This window comes from Chelmon rostratus, chromosome 15, assembly GCF_017976325.1.
Source record: "Chelmon rostratus isolate fCheRos1 chromosome 15, fCheRos1.pri, whole genome shotgun sequence".
Classification (NCBI taxonomy): Eukaryota; Metazoa; Chordata; class Actinopteri; order Chaetodontiformes; family Chaetodontidae; genus Chelmon; species Chelmon rostratus.
The window spans coordinates 17134810-17160590 of record NC_055672.1 but is presented as its reverse complement, the minus strand read 5'-3'; the positions used below and the strand labels follow the sequence as shown (position 1 = coordinate 17160590).

At 46.7% G+C, this 25781-nt stretch overlaps 1 protein-coding gene across 5 annotated transcripts in view; it reads left to right on the top strand.

Annotated features, from left to right (window-relative positions):
- Positions 1-25781, top strand: part of tiam2a (TIAM Rac1 associated GEF 2a) — a 90219-nt gene that overhangs the window by 53395 nt on the left and 11043 nt on the right. For all 5 annotated transcript variants that reach the window (XM_041953141.1, XM_041953139.1, XM_041953140.1 and 2 more), the window contains 10 exons: positions 474-659; positions 940-1083; positions 4264-4320; positions 9690-9866; positions 10437-10541; positions 10636-10714; positions 10850-10939; positions 11047-11265; positions 13854-13948; positions 25036-25257. In XM_041953141.1, coding sequence (XP_041809075.1) covers positions 474-659; positions 940-1083; positions 4264-4320; positions 9690-9866; positions 10437-10541; positions 10636-10714; positions 10850-10939; positions 11047-11265; positions 13854-13948; positions 25036-25257 — 1374 coding nt within the window. The remainder of the gene's footprint in view (positions 1-473; positions 660-939; positions 1084-4263; positions 4321-9689; positions 9867-10436; positions 10542-10635; positions 10715-10849; positions 10940-11046; positions 11266-13853; positions 13949-25035; positions 25258-25781) is intronic.

Sequence of the window (25781 nt, the reverse complement as noted above, 5' to 3'; positions counted from 1 at the left end):
GCCAACAGAATAAGCACTTTCTCATAGCTTACATAGTGCAAACAGGGATAGAGGGAATGCAACTGTAAACTGTGTGTATGTGCGAGGTGGAGGTTTAACGGGTGGTCTGTGCAACATCACCGCTTTCTCTAGGCTTACATAAAAAATAGGCATTAGGATTTACTACGCTCACACTCACTCCTCTTGCTAGATATGCAGCCCCTCTTCACAATCAGACCCCCACCAATTTATGCCCTTAACCTCCACCAACATCTGCAAGCAATTGCAGCTTGATGGAAAGCACTCCACTGACCCTGGATCTCCCTCTTTGACTCTCCCTGTTCTGCCTCCCCTCCTTCTCCCCTCTCCTAGCCCCCTTACTTTACCTCTCTACCACTCTCTTTTCTCAGCCACCACCCACAAACGGTCACAAAATTGACATTGAGAACCTCTCCCAAACCTGCTCAGTATTAACAGTCTTCCGTGTCCTTCAGATCCAGCAGTGGGAGCAGAACCTGGAGAGGTTTAACATGGATCTGTTTCGGATGCGCTGCTACCTGGCCAGTCTACAGGGCGGAGAGCTTCCCAACCCGAAGAGCCTGTTGGCGATTGCCAGCCGCCCCACCAAAACCACCCTGGGACGTCTGGGGATCTTCTCTGTCTCCTCCTTCCATGCACTGGTGAGCAGGCCCAGGACGCGGCCCTGTGAAGGGACAGATAAATGACAAATGAGCAGATCAGAGGACCAGCAGCGTGTCCTGTTTAGATGCCTTTCAACATTCCTTTTTGAACCTGATGTTTGATTTTAAACCATGAAAATCTTTTAATTTCACAGTAAAAAGCATCCTGCAAACACCCCCTTTAAGCATTGCTGGAGGAAAAATAAATCTAATTAAGATGGTCTGATTAGATTTTTATTGGGCTAATTGATTGCAGTCCTGATAGTGTGTATCTGTTCAGATCTGCTCCAGAGATGAGGCCACACTCAGAAGACGATCATTGTCCCTGACATACAGACAGCGCAAGAGAGGCCTTTTCTCCTCGCTCAAAGGCCTCGACAACCTCACGAAGAGAGGCCGGGACAAGAGGCCCTCTGCATCACAGGTACTACTGGACACACACACACATACACATCCGGGTATCATACAATACTGTTACTTACTAATGATTTCTCTCATGAAAAAAATAATTGTGGTTTCTACCTGTCGTTATGTTAAGAGTTTAAAGGACGTAGCATAGTACTTAGACTTTGAAGTGACACTAGATAATCTCTTTTGAATCCCAGACTAATGAAACTCTTCAGGTGGTCCAGATAATCAGATTCTTAATGCAGGATCATGGATTCAGCAGGGGAAAACTACACATACACACACATAGCGTGAGCATGCAGACTTCATGACCATGCATGCACACATTGTTGAGGGATACTGCACACGTGCGCTCGCGAGCATACGTGGTCTCCAGGGACATACTGCTGGGAAAAGCTGCGTCTTGATACTGGAGTGCACATTGTGCAGATTGGTTAATGAACCAACTTGAAAACATGTTGCATTATTGCTGACTTGCATGTTGAAGGGCTGCATTGATATGAAATTTCCCCCCAAAGGAGATTTTATTAATTGGAATCACGTAAGCTCAGGTCCCCCTTGTGTTCTGGTAAATTTGAGTGCGCACCTCCCATCAACGTAAATACAGTGGAGCATTCCTCACCCAGGTGCAGAGGCGAGGGGGGGGGGGGGGTCTAATCCTCTGAGGTTAGTAATAAGACTCATTCAAGTGGTTATTTATTGTTACAGAAATCCACCAGGCTGTATCCGGATGGTACAGCCTGGGAGAATACTCTACTCTTGGTGGTCTATTTCAGATTCACCACAGGAAGCCCTCGTTTGCGTAAGTTTTTATGGACAGCCGTTCATTAGTTGAGATTATAGGAAGGGAGAGGAGTGTGGTTTTGATTAGCTGCAATCTACCATCGGTTATCTTGACGCCGTGCAGGCAATATGGCGTCTTTTTGTTTTGCCAGTCATGTTCTTCAGTAGGTGAGCCCTGACTCCTGACTGCTTACAAAATGCTCCCTGTCCTGTTCCTTATCTCGCTCACCCGTCCCACCACCTGCTCTGTGATATTTATGTTCGTGCATTTGTGCACGTCTGTCAACAGCTAGGTATGTGTGTGTGAGTGTGTGTGTGTGTGTGTGTGTGTGTTATTATTTTTCTGGGGAACTCCAGCCGGCTGGCCTAATGAGGCCCAGTTACATTTCGCAGCGCAGAAGGTCGAGGTGGCGCTGCAGCACACACATGAATTATTGAAAGCCATATGTGGGAGATGGCATTCTCCACTCTTTCCTCAGCCCCGCAGACACCAGCAGATGGTCGCTGTAAAGACGCTAAATATTAAACAGCCTCCCTTTATTTTTTTCCCCAGGTTCGCCTTTTCTTACAAGCTTGTTTTAGTGCTTTCTGGTATTTTTTTTTACTTTACATAGAAGCTAATAAGAAACAGAAAATGGCCAGTGAGTGCTTCAAGGGTTTTCAGACTGCTGGGTTTTCCTGGACATCTGCTGTTTTTGTTTTGTTTCCCTTTTTTTTGTGAGAGTGAGACATCATTGTAGTGTTTTCTGTTGTTCTCTGGGTGAAATTCAGTCGCCGCCGTTTTAAGTGTCATCATCAGCCGCTCTCTCGTGCGGTGCTGACGAGCCATGTGTTTGCTGAAACAAGGATTTGGACAGCGGGGTCGTCTGAGGAGCTAAACTCACCTCCCTGCACTTAATCTGTCGTTGCTGTCTCAGGTTCTCACACCGCGCTTTCTCCAAGACTTTCAAGATAGCTTCTTTTGGTGCTTTCCTCCCTTTTGCTTCTCATTTATCTCCAGCCCTAGCTTTTTTACCCCTACCTCTGTCCTGCTCATTTAATCTCTTAAACCTAGAGCTTCACCTCACTCTCTCCTCCAATTTCTCTTACCGTTTGTCTTCCTTTTTTCCCTCCGGCTGTGTCCTCTGTCTCAAACCCCCCGTTTCTCAGAGCATAAACACCAGAGCGTTCGCCGGCGGTCTTTCTTCCCACAGTTTCCATACTGACTCATCTGTGTTGACTAAGCCTAAATCTCATTTACCACTGCAACGTCGCACTCAACAACCTTGCCCCAAAGTCATGCTCCCCTCCATCTCCTCGCCTCTTGTTTTCTCATTTCTCATCCGTCTTAGGGGAGCTATGTATACAGTAAGGACCTGGCCGGCAGTCGGCTGTGGGAAGTAGGCCAGAAAGGTCTGAGGATTTGTGGGAGAGTTGGTAAAGCTTTCTAAAATTAGTCAGTTTACGGCGAAGCGGCACTGTTTACAGACACTTTATAAATGTACTTGTGCTGGCGAGGAAGAGTTACTGTATTCTGCTGCTCAGAGGGCAGATGAGGGTTCTTACTACCATAACAGGGAGAGAGCTGGAGAGCTTTGCAAAGGAAACTTCTTGGGATTGTTTTTGGAGGAAAGTAATCCTGATCCTCAGAAAAAGCGATTGCCCCCGCAGGTCTCTTCTGAACACCACTTCTTAAGTGCATACTATCAAACCACACTCACAGCAGGACACACGCACCTTTGAGCTTTTGTCGACCCATTCTGAGAACAAAATGCCCCACTTCTGTCACCACCCATGGCACCTATCATTGGTGATGGAGTATCTCAGCAAAAGCTGCTAACTGCAGCTCGTTTGAGGAGGGCCCGTGTTGCACCGTCACATAACGAATGGCTCCGTGTCACTGCTGTATTATAGAGTTGTTAAAGCCCTCTGAGGCTGCAGAGTAACCTCTAGAACTGGGCTTAGCCTGACACAACAGGCCTTACAATCACAAGCCAGGGAGAGGAGCCAGAGAGGAGAGGCTGAGGAAGATAGACTGGATCAGGAACGGAGAGATTGAGGGGTGGATGTGGAGATGGAGATGGAGAGGGGGGGGGGGCACTTGTCCTTCTCTCATCTGTAACCAGACTTTTTCCCTCTTTCATCTCTCTGCTGCACAGAAACCACTACGTGTCCATACACACCCCCTCCACCCCTACACATACACACACACAGAGCGTGCTTCCACCATTGCACCTTCAAAGGCTACAGCCCCCCGTTTGGAAGCAGTATCAAAGCGCTGCACTCGCCGCACGTAGTTTTTAATTAACTACATAATAGCACTGTGTGTGTCTAATACTGTGCTGCCGAAGTGGCTGGGCACTTAATCGCTCATGAGTCAATCAGTGCGGTGCCCCTCTGTCTGTGCTTCTAACTGTCTTTCTCTCGATTTCAGATCTTTGAGAGTGACGCTGGAGGTCAAACGTACGCCCTGCCTCCCCGGAGCACTGAGGTGAGTCACAGCCTTCAGTGACTTTTTACTGCTTGTGGATCTTTGATATATCTTTTAAAAATTCCACCGCCAGCGGTCACATCCATCCTGTGGTACCGTTTTATGTGCCGAATTGTCAGTTTCAGCGTGAAGTAGCCGTAGCAGAAACGGGTCAGCTCTTTGACCTCCGCTGTCTTTCATGGCTTTGATAGTGAGCTGTGTAAAGATAGTTTTACGCATAGTGTGTGTGTGTGTGTGTGTGTGTGTGTGTGTGTGTGTGTGTGTGTGAAGGCGTGCCTGCCTGCCTGTGTGTATTACTTGTCCAGGATCAAAGCAGATCTTGCTTTCATGTTGATTTGCAGATGTCTGACAGATAAATAGACAGCATATCCAACAAGATCTAAGGAGATTTTAAAGCGGTGGAACCGTGTTAAACTGCGGTGTGGACAGGCCTCCAATGTGCAGCATAATTGAGTTAATGGAGACTGGAGTGTTGACCAGAAGCTCATATTGAAAGTGTCAGTCTACAGGTTTATGGTAAATGTGCTGAATGATTGAGTGTGAATTTTGGCCATCTGAGCAGCCAGACGCTGGAACTGCAGCACTCGCAGGTTATTGGGTGGTTCTACATGCTTAGATCAAGGGAGTGTGAAATATTGGTAGAAGAAACTGTCACCACCACCAACTGACTGAGGGACAGCTTCTTCCCCAGAGCTGTCAGAGCTATCACCCCCAGCAGCCCCTCACTGGAGTGAAAGACTGTGAGAACTATGCCACTGCACACTGCACTTTTACACCTTCACCTCCACCTTCACCTGCACTTTCTGTGTACTTAACATTTAGGTACACACATGCTTAACTATATGGTCAGCCATTTTGCACTATATTCATTTTAGTAAATTTTTTTAGCTGCTGTTGAGTATAGTATATTTTATGCTGTTGGTATATCTTATGCGATTGGTATATTTTATGCTACTGGGATATTTTATACTGTGGTATATTTTACTGTTTATTGTTCTAGTATATTCTTATTGCCTCAGTACATTTTCATTTCTGGTATATTTTTTTTGCATTTCCACATATTTTTATCTGCATGTTAGTTTGGTTTATTCTAGTATCTTTATTTTATTTTATTATTACTTTCTTATATTTCTTATTGTTTCTAACATGGGGGTTGCAATACAAATTTCATTGACATGCTATGCTCAGTGATATCTTGAATCTCTTGAATCTTGATCTTGCTGCAAGCTTCAGCTCCAATCCTCGCTGCCTCAAGCTTCTGGATGCCTTTGAGCTCTTTGTCAGGCTTTTTGTTTTGTATAGATTATGATGATGTTACAGTTATTCAGTAACTTATTCAGATTTCTGAGCACGGCAACATTGCTGCAACTTTGCTGTTTTCAGCAGATGACTTGCCGAAGACAATATCATAATTGCGATGGACACATTTTAGGACCTAAGACCCAGGTTCCATTAAAACAGAAAGATCCTTTCAAGGATAGAAGATCAACATTACTCTCAAGTCTGTCTGTTGAATATGAAGTAGCAGCCAGTTAAGCCAGTTAGCTTAGCATAAAGATTGGATTCAAGGGAAAACAACCAGCCTTTTCTATTTGAAAAACAAAACTAATTCCACCAACTAACAGCTCCCAGGCTCACTAATTGACACACTATATTTTGTTTAAACCGCACAAAAACTGACTTGTGAAAACAGCAATTTGTTATGCTACAGTAGTCTTGTGCCAGACTATTTCTTGGCTGAGCACAATGAGGGCAAGATTCAAGGAAGCCACTGTGCACGTAGTCCAATAATCCAGCACATAAGCCCACCTAAAACCACAAATTCTTGTTTTTACACTTTTTGCATGGATACCTTCGGATAGAATCAGGCTAGCTGTTTCCCCCTGATTCCAGTCTTTATGCTAAGCTAAGTTAGCAGCCTGCTGGATTTAGCTTCATATTCAACTGACCAACACCAAATAGCATCAGTCTTCTCACTTTACCTGTTGACGGCGTTCCAAAGTGTCTTTTCAGAAAGTGACTTAATACGTAATAACTTTAAACAGAGCTGTTCTGCAGCTGAGTCTGTGTTTGTGTCTCTGTGTGAAAAGGAAGCAAAAAATCTGAATTTTTTTTAAAAGTATCCATAAGATATGTTTTATAAATATCCTTTGCTTTTCGTCCCTCCAAGTAAAATCTTATCAGAGTCTTGCAGCCTGCACGAACCGATGAAGTCTGGCGCTGAGAGATGAGCATAATGGACACTTTTAGACAGAGGATGAGTGTTATGAAGATGGCTGGTTCACAGGATGCAATGATTCATATTATGAGTCTGTGGTGAATGTGGCGAGTGTTAAAACTGCCCCCATTAAGGGCCTTGAAATGGACTCAGAACAGGAAGTGGTCTCGGGACACAATAACGGCCTTCATTGGGTCAACGCTTTAATGTTTCTTAAAATGTGGTTGAGTGGTTCGATCTTTCCTGGACTTGGACGTGGAAAACAGCTTGATTTAGTGGGGATTAAGACCCTTCAGGCTCGGGAGCAGTTAGAGAGAGAGAGAGCGAGACAGGGAGGATAGCACAGTTGTATTGATTCTTGTCGACACACACAGTTCTTCATCTGTCTCGATGGCTTTGCGCCTGTTGTCCTATTCGTGTCTCAGATCCCTTGACTTACTCTAATAAGCAATCATCTTCCTCTAATCCTTTCAAGTGAAGGATGTGTTTGCGCGTGTGCGCCCAGGCTTCGCTGTAGCTGCGCGCCTCGTGTGGATGTCCGCGTGCGTTAGCCGACCAGCTATTTCTGCAGCCCAGGGATGTGCTGACAGCGTCTAGCTGTAGGCTGTGACTAAAGCAGAGCGAGGTAAACATGTACTGCATGTTAAATTAACTCGTCAGTAACGCGGAGGCTGTCATGGCTCCCAGAGAGGTTAAAACAAAGTTCACATTGAGTGGCATAGTTTTACTCTCGAATGCTCCATCCACCCACTCCTTCTGAGTAAATATGTTTGGACTGCTGGGAAAAAAAACAACACGGATGCTTGACTTATGCTGCTTGAACAGCTAACTCGATGCTGCACAATCATTTTGAGGGTTTCACATGTTTAAAATATACACAAAATTTGAAGGAGTAAATTCCAGAGCAGGGTTAGTGGTAAAGCTTGAAGTTTATCTTCCTCTTCTTTCATCTTCCTCTTCTCTGGAATTGAAATACCACCTGAGACCTGTGTCTTTTTTTTTTTTTTTTTTTAAATCTTATCGGTGATTGGCGGTCTGTCCGCGACATATTGATCCCTCTTTCTGCGTCACTGCCTCTCATCACACTCCGCAAGACACGGATACACACCTCTGCTTTGAAGTCATCTCTGAGGAAGTGGCACCAGTGCGGCCAGTAAGGGTGGTCATTATTGTCACCTCGTGTGTGTGAGCGTGTGGAAAAGTGTGTCACGGCGGTGGAAAGAGGAACCTTGGGTGGAGCTTTGAGGAAATGAAGAGTAATACCCTTTTGACAGATGTAATAGAGGGAAACTGTCTTTAACTGCTCTTGTGTTTCTTATTCATGGTCACCATATCTATTTGAGGCAGCGCTGTAATATTTGTATCATCCAGTTGCTAAGTGGAACAGAAAGGGTGGATTTTTTCGCAGCGGCCATTAAACCGTCCGTTACTCCACGTTCCATCTTTAGACACGCCAGGGTGGAGGACGGCCTGCTTGGAAATAATTTCCACACTTGAGAGGAAAGACTGAAGCATTTGGCCGAATGCGAGCGCAAACAGAGTGCACACATCTCACCACACAGAGCACTTGTTGAAGTCGAGCGCGTGCCTGGACCGGACTCTTGGCAGTCGTTCACGGAACGTTGACCAGGCAACTGTCGGCCCGTCACAACCCTCTCTGACCATGAATGAGTGTACAGTGTTAGTCAGCTGCTGGTCAGGTCAGCGCAGGCAACCAAATCTTAGTTTTCCGGTCACGCCATGTTGCTGGGACACACACGGGGCCGTTATGCAACCGGTTGCCATGACGGCTTGTTTTTTCATCCTGTCTTTGCAGGCATGACCTCACATCCCTAAAGAGATAGAGGTGTGAAGTGGCACCTTGTGTTCCTACAGGTTAGGGAAAAACATTCTGAGAGCATTGGTGGCCTTTATTTTGGCGCTGGTTCCTTAGTAGAGTAATCAAAGGGGCGTTTGGATGGAAAATGAAGCAAGTGTTTGTGTGCGTGTGTTTATCTGGGCTGCACTGAGAATGCTACATGTGTGCATTTGTGTGTATGTATGTGTGTGTGTTTGTGTGTGTGGCACTAAGTGATGCTCTGAATCAGAGGCCTTAGCTCGTCCCTTTAGGCTTTTTGTCTGGCAGGGAAACGGGTCTTTTTCCTCTTGAGGTGACGCATCGACAGCGTGCAGCCAGCTTTTGAAACGGACTCGCACACATGCACATCAGAACAGAACAGAAAGCCTCAGAGACACACGCTCACACCACTCTCTGTTTTTATGATCTCGTAATGCATTTAAAACATCACTGTATACCCAGACCTACTCACTTATGCAATTATCCCTCTTGGTCCCACGTCTCAGTTTAACCAAGAAGTCGTATCGTCTTTGTCAGAAGTGCTGAATCACTGGCTTCTTCAGCCCATGATTTTCAGTGCATTTTGGTGTGATTGAGCCTTTCCTCAAGATCGAGGGGCCTTGATAATTGCGGTCTTAGGCTGCACTGTGGCGTCTCCCGCAGCCCCTCAACGCAGCAGTGGCGCGCTTTTCCCTCCAGAGACACAGAGTCGCAACCAAAACCCCCAAATGGCTGCTTGTGAGGCCGAGCGGTGGGTTAACCCCCCCCCCCCGCCTTAATACCCAGCTCCAACCTCACTGTTAATGCCACCGACAAATGATAACCTTCAAATGGCTGATCTGAAAGTTTGACTGATGTTTGAATGAATTGGCTCTATACGCTCCTTTCCTAAAAATGACTCTTGTGGCTTTTCAAACTGGATAAGTCCTGGAGGGCTGCATGGATCTCGTGCAGACGTCTAGACCTGCCAGGCGACCCCTGCCAATCGTCTTGTGTACATGGCCATTACGATGACTATTATGTGGAGCAACTACCGTCTATGTTGTCAAATGAATTTCTGAAAGGCTAATTGTATGACATCTTTGATCCGCTGCTTGATCCACAGCCAAGCATTTAAACTAATGGAACGATATTGATTTGTGTGCTGTTACTCAAAGTCTGCCGCTCTCTCTCGCCCGTCCCCCCTCCACTCTCTGTTTACCTTCTTCTTCCCCTTTTCTGTTCACTCTCTGTTCACCCTCCTTCATCTAACAATGCTCACCCCCTCCTTTTATCTCCATTACCCTCCCTTCTTACCCTCTCCCTCTCCCACAGAGGCTGGACGTCCTGACGAGCATCTACTCCATGTCGCCCCCTGAGGGAGGTGTGTGGGACAGCATCAGCGGTGCCACAGACGTGCTGACGTGTGTCCACATGCCAGACGGCCTGACAGTCCAAGTTCCCGTCAGAAGGGACCAGACAGCCGCCGACCTTCTCTCTGCAGCCTGCAAGGTTGGGTTGGCGGCCAGTTGCGGAGAAATGATGACACCACAACAGTTGTTGCATATTCCTGACAGTTGTTGCAGAAAAACTAAACAAAATCAGCACTGTCTAGTGGAATTTTACATTATCCAGCCATTCATACTCTGTGTGTAACTTCCTGTAATGTGAGGCTTGATCACGCGTGAATACAAAGTTAATGTTCTAGAAATTTTCAGCTATGTCAGATGTGGTTGATGGTTTTTGTTAGAGCATCTGTAGCAGCTAATCCGGTTGTATTATGCTCCCAAGGGCTTGAAATAACAGACCTATTCATCCAACGGCTGACTTCACACTGTCACAAGAGTGGCTGCAGATAGACAGACACACACACACACACACACACACACACACACACACACACACACACCGAGAGAAGCTTTTTTTGTTTACTGGAAATTTCTCATCACTAAGTGTAAAGTCAGTGAATAATTCATGCCGCAGCCGTACAGCAGTTGTCACACTAAGCGCTGGTGCATGAAATATCTCCGATGAGTTTGTGCACACAGGCTGCTGAACATTAAGGGACTCTTGTGTAAACAGGTGAAACAGCTGGATCCGGGCCTGCACTGCCTCCGACTGCACAGACGAGCGGGGCAGGACGCGGAGGTTCGATTCGTGGCTTCCGGAGAGCTCCTCTGCGATGTGGTGAGGAGGGCGAAAATCCCGCATGGACACACAGGGCTCTTCATTACCTGCGCTTTATTTAATGTGTATCGATTTGTTTGATTTCACCCTGTAGGTCAATGATCAGCTGGAAGTGGTCCCACTTAATGTGTTTACAATGCACATGAGCAGGCCGAGCGGCAGTGGAGACTTCGGTGAGCCACATATGTGGACTGATTCATGTCTAGCTGTGTGTGTAATTTTATGCACACCTCGCCGTCCTTTATGTAATCATTGTTATCTGACTCGTTTGTCTCTACTTGTCTCCATCTTTGCCTTCCACTTACCAGGGTTTGCAGTAACAGGACACATAGACAGCCAGAGAAACAGCAGGATTTTTGTGAGCGAAGTGCTTCCTGATGGACTGGCGTTCAGTGAAGGTGCCCACTTGTTTAAGAATGACACAAATAATCCTGAAACCACCAGTTACAGCACCGCGTATGGGGTCTGCACCACCTCTTTTCTGAAACATCGCCTGTGTTCCCAGGTCTGCGTCCAGGCGATGAGATCCTGGTGCTAAACGGCCGGTGTGTGTCGGGCCTGGACCTGACACTGATCCAGACGCTGTTCGCTGAACAGACCCTGCACCTGAGCTTGAGGCGGGACGGACCCCGGCCACCAACCGTGGCCTCCACCCACCTGGCCCCTTCTCTCAAACACCACCAGGAGGCTCGCAGCAAGCACCACCGAGCCAAGTCCTCATCAGGTGCTTAAATCCATATGACATTAAACCGGCTGAAACATGAGGAGATCGACTCATTAGTGGGGATATATTTGTACTAAGATTAGATAGAATAGTTTTTCACTTAATGGAAACACTTGACAGTAAATTTGAAAGAGAATTGATCATGATACCCTTTACTTTCAGTTTGTTAGCGTCCCTTGTGTGTGACAGATGGTGCGAGAGAGACACAAAGAGAGAGAGAAACGTTAGCTGCTGTGAAATGCTCAGCACACCCATCAGGGTAGCGCTTCCTCAGATCTGCGTACATATGAAGGCACCGGTTTAGCAGTTTTCTCTGAAAGCAAGCTGTGAACAGCCTGGATCTGCCAGTGAATGTCCTGTTGACCCATCCAGCTCCACTCGGTTCCATGTTTTGTTGTTTTACGTTGCTGCTTGCATTGCACCTTTTTGTTGCATGGTCATCCTTGTAGATAGTTGTGTCTTGGTAGGTTTGTCTTCGGGATGTCAGTTTTCAAAAGTTAAATGCCAGGGCTTTGTAATCTGGGAACACTGGGACCAGGTGTTTCCCTTTGGCACCGATGACCCCCTACCCAACCCACCAGGTACCTGAAGTATACAAAAGACAGGTCGGCAGGGAAGAGCAGAGCTCATCACTGCTCTTTGAGTGGATGTGGCATCTGTATCAACTTTAAAATTACTCAATCGTTTGCTGCCCACATTAGAAGTGTTTGCTGAGAAAGTATGTAGTTTTCGCACCTACACCACGAAATAACTGCTACTTCCGTTCCAGTAAAGATCTCGTTCAGATCTCTACTTCCTCAAAAGAACCTTGTTCTCTAGTCGCTGCCAAAAGTCACAAGAAGAAAAGCAGCAGAAGGAGCTTTAGATGACGTTTCACAGCTCTGAGTATCCTGGGGGAGAGGAAAGGCTGCGAGGGGCTTTTGGCCACAGAGGGCTCATTAAAGCTGCGGATGTATAGCATCCTGTCAGCTCGCTTTAGTCTCACTGCAGATGCGAGGTGTCAGAACTGAGCAGTAAGGTCATTCATGTCGCCGGACGCACAGGGCTGAGCAGCAGCTGATAGAGATACGTCTGTTCAAGCCTCGCTCTCACAGGTAAGGGGAATTCAGCTTTGATGTGGCCTCAGATTAGATCCGATTATAACCTCAATTCTGTTGTTTGATTGTGGAAATTTGTCTATGTGCTGCCAGGGAGCATCCAATACAGGACATCAGGGACAAAAACAGCCTGTTTCCCATTTCACTGCTCCTAATACATCAAGAAATTGGTCAGGACAGAGTAGGGACACGTTTCATTTTTATGACAATTCAGGTTTTTCATCATGTCATTCAGTCATGTTATTTGTTCATAATGATGAGGAAGTGACTGTGTGTAAATTGGGTAAAAGATTATTACTTACAGGCTTTACCACAAGATTTCGCAGGTTCATGAAATGCACTTCCCCCCCACTGGGTTACCTTTTAACATGTTATTTTTTTAATGAACTTTAACTGTATAAGTACCTATATAATTGTGCTTCTGACAGTCTCTTTCTGCATGTGCAGAACATTCGATGCATTTTTGTTGACCTTTCTCAATGTTTGGCATTAAAAAAAAGCCCAAGCAGTGAGCCTCATAGAAAGTGTTGAGTATCATTTAAATTTTAGTAATTCATTAGTGTTTCCTCCACTGCAGCCATAATTGAACACAAAAGGATTAATGACTTGAAGGCCTCATTACAGTTAAGTGGTGTGATCAAAGTGCCTGCAGTTTTCCTCTCCGGCTCTAGAGGGCGTATGATCCCAGGCAGGCTGATGAGGAGGCAGGGAGGTAAACACTGACAGTGGGGAATTAACACTCGTCTGACTTTCCTAGAAGGAAACTGTCACCTCCATTTGTTCAGCCTGACGCAGACGCATAAGACGAGAATCATTCCAATGACGAGATGTCTTTTGTAGCGCTGCTGACATCTGATTGACAATGATTGTCAGTTGAAGAAGGAGAAGTTTAGCTCCACAGGAGGTCCAGAAGTTTTCTTTTGTTTCCTGCTGTCACGTTGGCCTGCCTCCCAGGCTACAATCAGGAATAAAGTCTTTTTCATGTGCCAGCTCAGAGAGAGTTTGTCCTCCAGGACCTTGAATTACATGAGAAGTAGCCAAAATCTGCACTCGCTTAATCTGATAATGCCATTGCTGTTAGGGCGGTTTCATATAAATGTACATTTTATTAGGTGGGATTTTCAAGGAAACCAGCAGTGAACTTCATCTGCAAAAAAGTCAAACAGGGAAAAAGATAACAGAGTCTTTAATTAGGAGTGCCAAGTGTTTTTTTTTTCCTTCTTTTTTGGGACGACTGAATGCCATTGCCATTTTTAGATCGGAGACATATTTAAGTTCTGTGCGACTGGCGGGCGCCCATGATTTTTTTTAGACTGTAACCAGCCAGCATTGTTTGTGTTTTATGGTCAGCAGAAGGATGTGCAAAAACCACGATAGTGCACATGCCGTGATGGGTGGTGTGAGCATAAAACACTACCACACACACACTCAGAGGAACCACATGAACCCTAATGCCAAAACTGTTCCCCTTCTCTTTCTCTCTCTCTCCAGATGTGTGCACTGTAGCTGACGGCGAGGAGTCCCTGTGTGTAGGACAGGAGAATGGTCTCTCCCTCTGCACACACAGGCCAGTTCAGCACAGCAAGGTAGGCGTTGCAAGAGTGTGTGTGCCGATTTCTGTTGGCTCGTAGACATCCACACTCGGTACCCCTCTCTCCTTCAGTGTTTGTTTGTGTGAATAAAACTGTGCACGTTGTCAAGTGTGCATGTGCGTTTGTGCCCACTCGCAGTGGCAGCTGTGGGGCTGTCAGAAACCAGACTGGCACCAATCCTTAGCATTACCATAATTAGGATACTCCATCATAGCCACGGGTATAAACACAGCTTATTACTGTCATGCAGACTGAGAGGAGAGGTTGTGTCACACTCCCTCTGCCTCCTACACACACACACACACACACACACACGCACACACACATGAAAACATTCATGCTTGGGGGCAAAGCCAAACCTCTCAGAAGAAACCGTTGTCTAATATGCTCCTGTCATCCTCAACTTCACTCAAACACACACATCTATTATTCTCCTAAGAGCTACAGTAGTTCACATATAGTGAATATGTTGACATCTTCTTGCTTGTGACATGTTCCTGGTGCTTGTTTCTGCCTTGAGTTGTGGCCACAATAAAAGGTCCCTGCAATTAATACAACTCCTGATTTCCTCTCAAGTCGGTTGTGGAGAAATCTCTCCTCTGTAAATATGCCAAACGGTGGTCCCTCATGATTTACGGCAGATTGCGCCCCTTTTTTTGTCCCATCTGTTGTTCAATATCCGGTCAGGTTTTTTGATATGTAAACCTACTTTACTGAAGTCATTAAACTGAGCAGGAGCCCGTCCCGTTGTGAATTACGCCTCAGCGCTGTGGTAATGTAATGCGGGAGAGTGTGTGTGCGCTTGTCTTTATGGAGCGCCGTGATGAGTGTGTGTGTGGTCGTCACGAAGAAGTCATGTGTTAATGATGCAGACATGGCTGGAAGCCTGAGAGCGGACGTGTGCACGCGCTCGTGCGTATTCGCCTTCTCTCCTGCACCGTTCAGTTAATATTTTTGCAGCATTTCGAGCCACGTCGCTGTTGACAACAATGCGAGTGTGCGCTTGGCACAAACCTGCTCATTATGTAATATGGGCTGCATTAAAAAGGCAATGGGCAGTCATGTTGTGCTCATGATAATGATTCATTGATAGGGAATCCAGGCTAAATATCCAGAAATCATCGCTAATTGCAGTGGCCGACGTGGCTTTATTCTAATGGCCCGTGTCAGAAGATGCCGTGCAGTGTTTGACCCGAGGTCAGCCGGGAGGTGGATTAGACATGACGACTTGCCCTTTTCTCCTCTCTCTATTCCGGCTCCGTTCGGCTCTCTTTTTGTTTGCCCGGCGACATGAGTCAGTCCCACCGCACTGCACCACTGCTGCTGATGCTCAGCTCCCTGCCGTTTGTCTTTCGCCGAGGAACGAATGGAAGAATGGAAGATAGGTGTGTGTGTGTATGTGTGTGAGGGAGAGAGGGAGGCTTGTGAACGTGCGTGCTTGTGTCGCTGCATACATGGCACATTTGAGGCATAAAAGGGGGGAAACGTTCTGAGATCAGGCAGAGTCAGCCACTGTGAAGGCAATTAAAAAACCATGCACACACAGGGTGAGATGTTGGTGCTGGTAAATCTGATTTTTGCTGTTGCGGAGAGCAGAGTTAAATAACCGCACGGCCATCGGTTTGTTTTCTGGGGTGGGGGGAGAGAGATCGAGTCACCGGGTAGAAAATCAGCCATGTATCAGCATATAGGTGCACACGTGCGTGCACACGGCGCTCTGGGAATCAATAGAGATGAATGGAAGGGAAGGACTAATTTCAAGCCCTTTTTCACACCTTGTAATCAGCCACCTCACTAGACTGACTGCCTTTGATTAATTGGTAAACGCTTATTACACGAGAGAGATCTGTGTGTGTTTGTGTGGGTTGTTGCAAGGCAAACAATGCTGTTTACCTTTGTGATACTGACTGTGTTTCCAGTGGCTGCGAGCTCCTAAATGATACATTTGGCTACAGAGCGTCGTAGCAATTGGTTTGATGCAGTGTTGTGGTAGCATTATGAGCTTAACCGATCGATTGCAGGAGATAAGTGAATTGGTCGTGGGCGACTCCCACCTCAAATGCAATTCATCTGACATGCATCGCGCCGGTGAAGGGATGTAAGGCAGTCGTGAGGATGCGTAGAGGCAAAACCAGAGTGGCCGCATCCATTTTGCTCACGGCTCACCTGATCGCTGCGAGTTTAGCCACTGAAAGGCCTGAGTGGAGGCTTGATGGGGATTTGTTGGCAGGCGGGTCATCAACACATCCATGTGAATGCACACGCGTCCATAGCGTTCCAGGCGATCCCCACAGACAGATGGAAGGACGTGGGAAGTAATCTGGCATGGTCTGGTTTCACCGCATGACACCAGTCCACTGAAGGGAACACACACACACACACACACACATACTGGGACGTATTGATAAGTACAAAATCTCTTCATCCACTGCTTTAATGTAGAGCTGGAATGGTTAGTTGATTAACCAGCTGATTGATGGGAAATTCTGTTTGATTCGTGAATAATTGTTTTTCAAAGCAAAAGGCCAAAACGTCACTAGTTCCAGCCTCTAAGTGTAGAATATTTGGAGTTTATTTGCTGGCTGTCTTGGTCTGCTATGATAGTAAAGTCAGATGACACTGATGATGGCTTCTAGGTGAAGACTAATTATCTGAGTGCTGGTGTTCTGTTTTCTTGTTTTTACATTTTATAGAATAAATGATTCGAATGATCAAGAAAAGATTGATTAACCAATAATGAAAATAATCATTTGTTACCGGCCCGCTTTGATGGAACCACTTACAAATGTTTCATGACAGCTGAAATGATTAGTCAATTAGGTTACTGACAGATTATTAAATATGACATTTTCTGATAGTTGATTTACCGTGTGAGGTTAGTTTTGTTTGAAGATTCCAAATTTGGCAGGTTTCAGCTTGTCTTTGGGACTGTTGGTTGGACAAATCCAGACGGCTGAAGATGTTAGGCTCTGGGATTTTATTTTTTATTCTATAAATGGCAGGCATATATTTCCCACATTGTATAGTAGCCAGTCATGTCTTGTACTGAACTGGATAGAGACATTAAGCCTCTTTGCTTTTGTCCAGACGAGACATTTCAGTAAGAGCGTTTGAATGGACTCTGTTGAGGGCTGTGACTGCCCTCCTCTGTCAGCATTTGGCTTCATCCGCTTGATTTTACGTCGTCATGGTATTATGCTTTTCCTCTAAATTAGAGTAAGAAATATACATTAGCAACAACGTTTGTGGTGTCGCCTCTTCCTCCTTTCTTGTGGTCGCAGTCGTACTTTTTTTACTTGTCTCAGTGGATGAGAGGAGTGTGAGAGGTGTTTTTAACACTTTTTGAGAACTGTGTGACGAACAGAAAGTTGAATAATTTGGTTTCGATTCTCCTCTCTCATCACAGACTCTAGACTTCAAAAAGATACTGTAGATGCCTGCGGATATTAGGTTGCATCATCTTCTTCAAACATGATCCCGTCTTCCTCGGAGCTACAACCATCCCCTTCCCAAACTTTACAGATTCTGCTTTACCCGACTGCCATGCGTGTCTGTCTGCGGGATGGGAGTTGGGGAAGGGGGTAGCGGGGAATTTAGGGAGGGGTGTGTGTGTGTGTGGCGAGTGTGTGTATTATGACTAAGCCCATCAGCCGCCATCTGGCCGTGAGCAGGCTAATAATCTGGGCTTACTGCTGTCAGCGCAGTTAACGCTAGCCTGCTCTTGTCAGTCCACTCCACTGTAAACAAGTTGGAAAAACAGAGCTGGAGATAAATTCTTAGAAGGAAGTAGTGACGGTGGGACCAACGGGGACCCGGATCCAACATGACCCTGATCTGGCTGGAATGACCACGCCAGGGGTGGCTGGTGCAGACATGGCAGTGGTCATACCCATTGTAGCCCCAACGGTGAACGATGAAGATCCTCGGCGTTGCCTCGACCTCACCACCTTAATCCAGCTCTTTATGTGGGATCGGTCGCCCGCCCAGGTCCTGTGCTCCCTCCTGGCCATGTGCTGGTTCTGGCGATCCAGATGTGAGGCAGACGAGAAGGACCTGTTCCTGGGCTCTGTGCTGCTCAGTTTGGGACGGCTCCTCAGAGACAAGCTGGCCTGCCTGGCTCAGGACATGGCTGCCTGCCTGTCCTGCCAGAGAGGCGTCAAAGGAGACAAACAACCGGTAACTATGGGCTGATGTGCTCCTTGCTTGTGAGAGGTTTAATGAGGTGACTGATACTATGAGTCCTCGTACTTAAGCTGCAAACTTTCACACAAACTCCTGCAGCCTTCTGTGTGCATTTGGTAAAAATAGCTCCTCGAATGCAAGTCTGGACTAGTTTTACACTCAGAGATTAATGCGCCTTTCATTTGCATTTTATTAGCATTTAAGCCTTAATTTTAAAGAGCCCTTAACCATGAATTCATTTACTATATAGTGTGCAGCGTATATGAATTATTTGTTACATTTTCAGCCATGCTAATGCTGTGGCTTCAGGGATGACAATGTCAGTCGGTTGGTCCATCAAAAACTATGGAATGAATTGCCATGAAATTTGGTCCTCATATCCATGGCTCCCAGAGGGAGAAACCTAATCACTTTGAGGATTTCATTTAGTGCTATCATCAGCTCTTTTAACTTGTCCAGTACTCCGATTTATGACCAAACACATACAAAATACATCTATCAGCCTCAGTTGTACTTTGTGCAAGTGCTAGCATGCATGGACTCTTTCCTACCTGTTTGTCCCAGAAGCCCTCTCTACTCAACCCATTCCCGCTGATCTTTAATTCAACAACATACCGCTTTGAAGATTTATCGTGTAGGCAGATGGAAGCAGGTCCAAAGGTCATGGTGTTACGTTTCGCTCTGCGTCTCCTGCCTTTATTGCTGTCCATGATGTTATCTCAGCAGTATGGGCTCTATTAGAATTAATTGTATTGGCTTGACTAGCAGTTAGAGTCTTTATGGGCGTGTATTCACTCTCAAACGGTCACCTTGTGGGCCTACAGGGTCTATTATCTGTTAGTATCATGTCGTCTTTGGCAGCTGTATGGCGTGGATAGCCCAGGGTGTCTTGGTTGCTTCTGAATCACCCAGACTGAGCATTGTCCAGGTCAGGAAGGGGGCCGCGGACGGCCCAGGCATTGCCATTAGTTATTCCTCAGACCTGTTTGTCATCAAGCCATGTTTAACGTCGGCAACAAGCATTTCCACTTAACCTTTCATTTAGTTTTCGGCATCTCGGTGGGGTAAGAATAGCTCATAGTGCTAGCGTTGCTTTGCCTTTGTACTGGCAGTCATGCAGTGGAGTGGATCTGAATAGCCTAGGGGACTCAGTAGAATGGGTGCTTTAATCTGAAGCTGGCTTCATTATTAAAACACACTCCTCTCCCAAAGTCCTCCGAGACTTGGCGGAATAATATTTGTTTAGGATGAATAATAAAAGGCGTAAATGGGCTTGAGTGGAGCGCGACGGGACCAGCCCTCCCTCTCATCTTCCTCTCTCCTCCCCTCTACTCTGTTTGATTTATGAGCGTGCGTCTTCTTTTATTGAGCTTTGAAAGGGAGATGGCATCGTGGCACTATAGCCCACTAACATGGCAAATGAATCATTGGCCTTCCTGCCGGCCACCGGGCCTCCCCTCTCTCTCTGTCTCTCTCTGTCATGACAAGGCTGTTTCATGTGAAAGATGGGTAAAGCCAGCCCCAGGGACATGCCTGTACTTCATCCCCTCTTCTTTATCCTCTCCCTCCCCATGTTTGTTTATTTCAGCGAAGATGGGGCCTCTCCGCTGGTGAAGCACAAGGCTTCTCCTTTGATTTGAGCGGTGTTTCATCTGCAAAGCAGACTGAGCTCTGTACATAATGACTCCATTGGAGCGTTAAAGGGGGATGGAGACAGTCTTTAGTGTTTATCTTGCAACCTCCCGGTCTGACAGGGCTGAGCTGCGTTTGTCGTGTGAGTATTTACGCCCAGCATTCGGGAAAAAAACAAGTATTGGACCATGTCACTAATGAGACCGAATAATGTTCAGTGTTTACATGTGCCAACAATGGTGAGTGCATGTGATTACAGCCAACAGTGAGGATCATGAGCACGGGGGCCTCAGCTAACAGCGTCTGGAACCTCCACCGTGCCCGCTCTGCACTGCGATTGGCCTGTTGTGTGGACAAGCAGGTGGCGTTGGAGCTTATCTTTGCTTGATTGGTTGTGCAACATCACAGATGCCTTCGAGAAGCGGCTGTCTGAAAGTGGGCTCAGATGTCCATTTGTGTCATACATTGCATCAAGATGCAAAGATGATGAAGACACACACCATGACACTATTTTGTCGTCTTATAGGATGCCAGAAAAGAAAGTACCTTCGCCAAGCTCGTCATTCTCACTTCAATTAATCGGCTACTCTAATCAAACCAGTTTGTAGAATGAGTTACTTCTTCATGGGCCGAGCCTTGATCTGTTTATTTCCTGTGAAAGCACCCTGTGCAATCAGCGATACACGCCACGTTTCATTCTTGTGCGAGGCCATAGTTAACATTCCTGCCCTGTTACCCCCATCAGCTCAGAGCCTCCCATTTTTGAGTCAGCCATTCCTCTGTGTGTGGAGGTAACAAGCCAGAACAGTCTGCATTGTACTGCTGCTATTGAGAGACTGGACACTGATACAGCCCCCGGCCTCTCCATTCAGCTCTCTGGAAATTACACCGAGGTCACGTGGAGCCGAAAAGAAGGGGAAGAACGAGAGGAAGAGGAAGGAGGAATGGGGATATCTGGATGCAAATGGACAGAGGGAAGTAGGACTGATGGCAGGATGTGAAGGTAGAGATGTAGGAAGGCCAGCGCTGATGGAAAGAGACAGACAGTGAGAGAGGAAATAGTTGCCAGCGGAAGAACTCCCCTCTATTTGCACAAGCCAAGTGGCCACGCCGTCCTCTGCTGATTGATATGCAAAACAAGCCGGCAGCAAGCACTTTTTCTCTGCCTACGCTCACAGAACGGCAGGACGCAGGATCAATGGCTCGATCCCCATCAAAGCCCCCTCCGCCTCAGAGGCATAGGTGTACTCAAGAGTGAGGCTCCTGACCCGGGCCTAGCAGAGAGCCGGGCGGCAGGGGACACTAATGAGAGACCGGGGATGGAGGAGGAGGAGGGTGAAAAAAGTTGAAGAGGGGACTGACCGGCCATCAGATGAAAATGTGAGCGAGAAGATAGACATCTACGAGACGGTCAAGCCAGCTGTTCAGCTCCGTCAGGGGTGTTTTCTCCGGTTCGGTCAAGTTGCATAACCGCAAAACGTTTGTGGAGCCCTCATGCCGGCGTCCAGGGGAGGCAGACTGCGTAGGAAGGGCTGCTCGCTGGCCCGGAGGACCCAGCGACAGGCCACGGCAGCATGGAGGCTGCTCTACAGACTGCTCTTCATGGTGAGCAGAGGACTGGGAGGAAACTTATTGTTGTAATATTTGATACACTTGAGGGCTCCTCATTAAAAGAGAGTTGTCAAGTATCATTGATCCTCAAAGTGAGTGGACTAATGTTGATATGCTGTATAGGTATAATTCATGTGCCATGTTAATTTCTGTAATCAGCTCACCATGTGAATATGACTGGATTTTTAAAGATAGAGATTTCTGCTTGACTTGAAGGAGGCATTTTGTAATGAAACCCTTTGCTTTGACCTCTCGCCGATCTATGAAGTGGACATCGTGCACACGTGCGTACGGCAGCTGGCTGAAAATGAAAAGAAATACTGCTGGATCATGTCAGAAGGAGAGTGAGTAGATGGAGGCAAAATGACTCAACAGCCTCTCACTTCCTTTTCTTCTTCTTTTTTTTTACCTGCAGGTCGACAAAGACCTCTTTTCTAAATTGGCTAAAATGCAGACACGTCGAGGAGAGGTAGAAACATGATCCAGAGCTGTCAGCTGTCAGCCGTCAGCCCGCAAAACCTGAATAGGAATCCACAGCAGCTCTGTCGCATCCGCTCGTCTTCCCTGGCGCTCTCGGGCTTTTCTCCCGCCTCTGCTGGCTCCCATCCTCGGCTCTTAATTGGTTATTTGGGCTAGCTGTCAGGCTGCGTTGGTGGGGTTGTTGTGAGGGAATCGCTCCTGAAACTCCTGAGTCATGACAGTGTGTTTGTCCCTCCCCCTCCTCTTCTCTTCTCTCCAGCTTTCTGCCCAGCTCCTCTTGTCATGCTCCAATGCAGGTGTCTGCCATTTGCCGTTGATGAAAATCTTAGTTAGTTAGGAAGCTGTGTGAGAGGTAAAAGTGTTTGCGTGTGCGCACGTTCCCGAGTGTCCAATCAAGCGTGTGCTTGTTTTTTTTCCCCCCAGCTCTGTGGGCTCCTCCGTCATCTCGTCTGTGTGTGTGCGAGACAAACCTGAGCCTACAGCCTTTCAGTGTGTGGCTGTGATGAGAATTAAGCGTTTGAGTGGCGGCGGGCACGCACACACACACACACACACACACACACACACACACACACACACGCGTTTCTAAAGACCCCAGCAGGCCTCCCTTTTGCTCTGGGCGCCTGTAGTCGAAATACACAGCAGATATGACTGTTATCTGTCTCCACAAGGCTGCTCTCCCCTGTCTGGAGCTACCAGTGGGCTATTTGATGAATATGTCGCTCTGATATCCTTCAACCTCTGAGTTTCCCTCTGGCAGTCTCCCCCTGTCCGCCCGCCTGCCACAATATGGAGCCTTCCCAGAGTGTGTACCAGTGAATGAAGGCTGACTGGGGCTGTGAGTGGCTGCATCATCAGTGTTGTCTTCTTTAATGGGACAGAGAGTGATATTCATAGGTTCCATATGAATTCTCTCTGATTGAGAAGTGGATGGTTGTTATCAAAAATAGATTGCGTGCTTCAACCAGAGAAAGCAGCACTTTTATAATAGATAAGCCTTTAGATCAATCATAAGCATATTGAGGACAAGGCAGGATTGGTCAGACATTCATGTCCCCCTCAGGATGAATCGTAATAACTCTGATCATCCCCTGAATTTTTCTCTTTCATCAGGTCAGCATTTCATGTTATTTTGTGATAAGTGCTAATTGGTGAATGCTAACATGCTAACACACTGAACTTGAAAATGATCAAACGTTATATCTGCTAAACACCAGCGTATTAGTGCTGTCATTGCGAGCATGCCGATGTTAGCGTTAAGCTCAAAGTGCGTCAAACAAAGTTGCTGTGTGTTTACATGCACAGGTACGTCCATTTGCTCTGTGCGTGTGTGTGTCTTGCGCTCTCCAATCAGGACACTGGTCCCTCCACCAGCGCAGAGGGAGACATTAAGTCCCTTCATAATTATCATCCCACATTCAAAGAGCTCTCGAGTGGAGTGCAGCTGTGGGCGGTGGATCACTTGAAAGGGGCTCAGCCCAGACTTACATAGAGGACACAGAGAAGCATTTTCGCCTTCTGTCTTCCTTTTCTCTCCTCACAGTCTGTCAGCCCCACACGTCTATACTGAAGCATTGGAGGGCCGTCTCTGGAGTGACCGAGCTATAATGAGCTGGCTGATGAGTCGCGGGCTTATTAATGGAAGACCTGATTGTCTGTGGGCTCCCTGGGAGTGGATGGATGGGAGGAGGGGGGGGGGGTCTCACACCAGAATCCCTCAGACAAGCTTCCACACACTGCTTGAGAAATGTGTACGTGTGCATATCGATGCCTGCGGTGTCAGAATGAAGGGTGTATCGATCCGTGTGTGTTGCTGTACAGTCGTCGCAGGGAGCTGCGCTTAAATGCTTGCTCATGCGATACACACACGCACGCACAGGAAGGCGAGGAGTGCTGAGCAGCTGCTACGCTCGGCGTCTTGGCCAGCGTGCCGTGTTGCTGTGCAGCGGATTGGAACCTGCTATTACTGGCACTTATCATCCTCTGCTGATTCTAGTGACTGGCCTCAGATTATAATGCTACATCATGTCATTCACTTGGTATAAGTAGGGCTGGTCATCATGAGGCTGTTTTTAGCACAGGAATCACATCATAATTGATGGCTTGGCTACTTTCTAGCGAAGCTTGGTGCAGTTGATGAAGTGCTGTGCTTCAGTAGCTTGTCAGGTAAGAAATTAGGATTGTTTCTGATTGAGTGTACAGACATTTACTGTAGTGTTTGAAAAGCTTATACTATGCAGAGGCAACCACGGTGTAATACAGAGATGGGAGAGGTTCTTCCCTCACTGCTTCTTTTTATGTTCCTGGGAATAGAACAGAGAGGCTGATAATGGTTCATTTTCTGCCACAGTTGCTCACAGGCTCCAAAATCTTACCCGCCACAGGCAAGACTTCACAGTGTGGTGCCTATGGCTGATGTTAATTTCCCTACCCCAGGCAATCCAGTCCAGCGCAAAGCAATGCGGATTATCTGTTTCCGTCTGTAAATGGTATGACGCTGAGTTCTTCGCGGGGGTCTCACCTCTCAAAGAGGTACAAAGCAGGCTGCAGGAAATTCTACGTTTTGTGAATGAGCAGAGGTATAAAGTGAGATGCCTCTCGCCCCCTCCCCCCGCTCTCCCGCTAATACAAACTAATACATGCCAACTTAGGACCTCCTGGCATGTCGCACTCTCTTGAATTGATGTGACACAAAGCTGCATAACTGTCCATTATGAATTTGGAAGAATAATGTGATGTGCTATACCGCTATCTGGGATATCCAGTTAGTCTTTCAGATGCACTGTAAAGTCTTTGATGCAAAGCCAATTAGCATAGAGTGCATAACTAAATCTCAATAACGCGCTCAGTATACCCAGGGGAATGGCTGACCATGTACAGTGTGGAATTATATACATCATTATTTTATACAGCTATAGAGCTGAAATCATTAGTGGTGAATAGTTAAATGAGGGAGGTAAATGACTTTTTCATTTGAATAAATCCTTGAGAATATGTTTCTGTGAACATACATACTGTGTGTGTGTCTGTGTGTGTGTGTGTGTGTGTGTGTGTGTGTGCGCGTGCTCAGTACACTCACTTCTAACAAATGTGATCCTCATTTTATCCAGCTGGCTGTTATAATCCCAGAGCTGCCGAACCTAAACACAACCCTTTCTCTTTGTCACCCCCTACAGAGTGTGGACACGGTGTGCACGCTCTACCAGTCCTTCCAGGAGGGGACGGCCTCGGGCCCCGGGGGCTTGATGGACGACGCAAAGGAGCCTCCGGCGAGGCAGGCGGGGGGCGCCGCGGGAGAGGCCACCCTGCTCAGACCTTGCCCCAAACATATGAGTGCCACTGAGAGGTTACGCAAGGTCATCCAGGAGCTGGTGGACACGGAGAAGTCCTACGTGAAGGTGAGGCCACAAAGCTTTGACTGCCGTCACATTAAAATAGCTCATAAGAAGCTAGCATGAATATTTGATTAAACACGTTCTTGTGCTTTCTAAAGATTTAGAAATTGGTTCCTCTAGCCCATTTTTTACTCCCTGGTTATAAAATTCTATAGTTTTCTTTTTCGCCAAGACAAAAAAAGAACCATGATATCTTTTGAAACTAACTCCTGGCTGAACTGCTGCACGTCAGCATGTGCACTAATAGGCAATATTCCTGCTAGCTGCCGAGTCCTTCATGAACAAATTTAACATTTTTGAAAACATGTTTTTTTGCTTTTTTGTTGAAAGTTGCATGAGCAGATTGATACCAGTGTCACGTCTGTATGGTAAATATATAGCAGGAGCCAGCAGTCAGATAGCTTATCTTAGCATAAAGACTGGAAATGGGGAAACGGATCGCCTGAGGTGACAAAAACTGCCTTTCAGCACCTCTTAAGCTCATTAATTAGCATGTTGCATCTACAAAAAGTACAGCGTAAGAACAG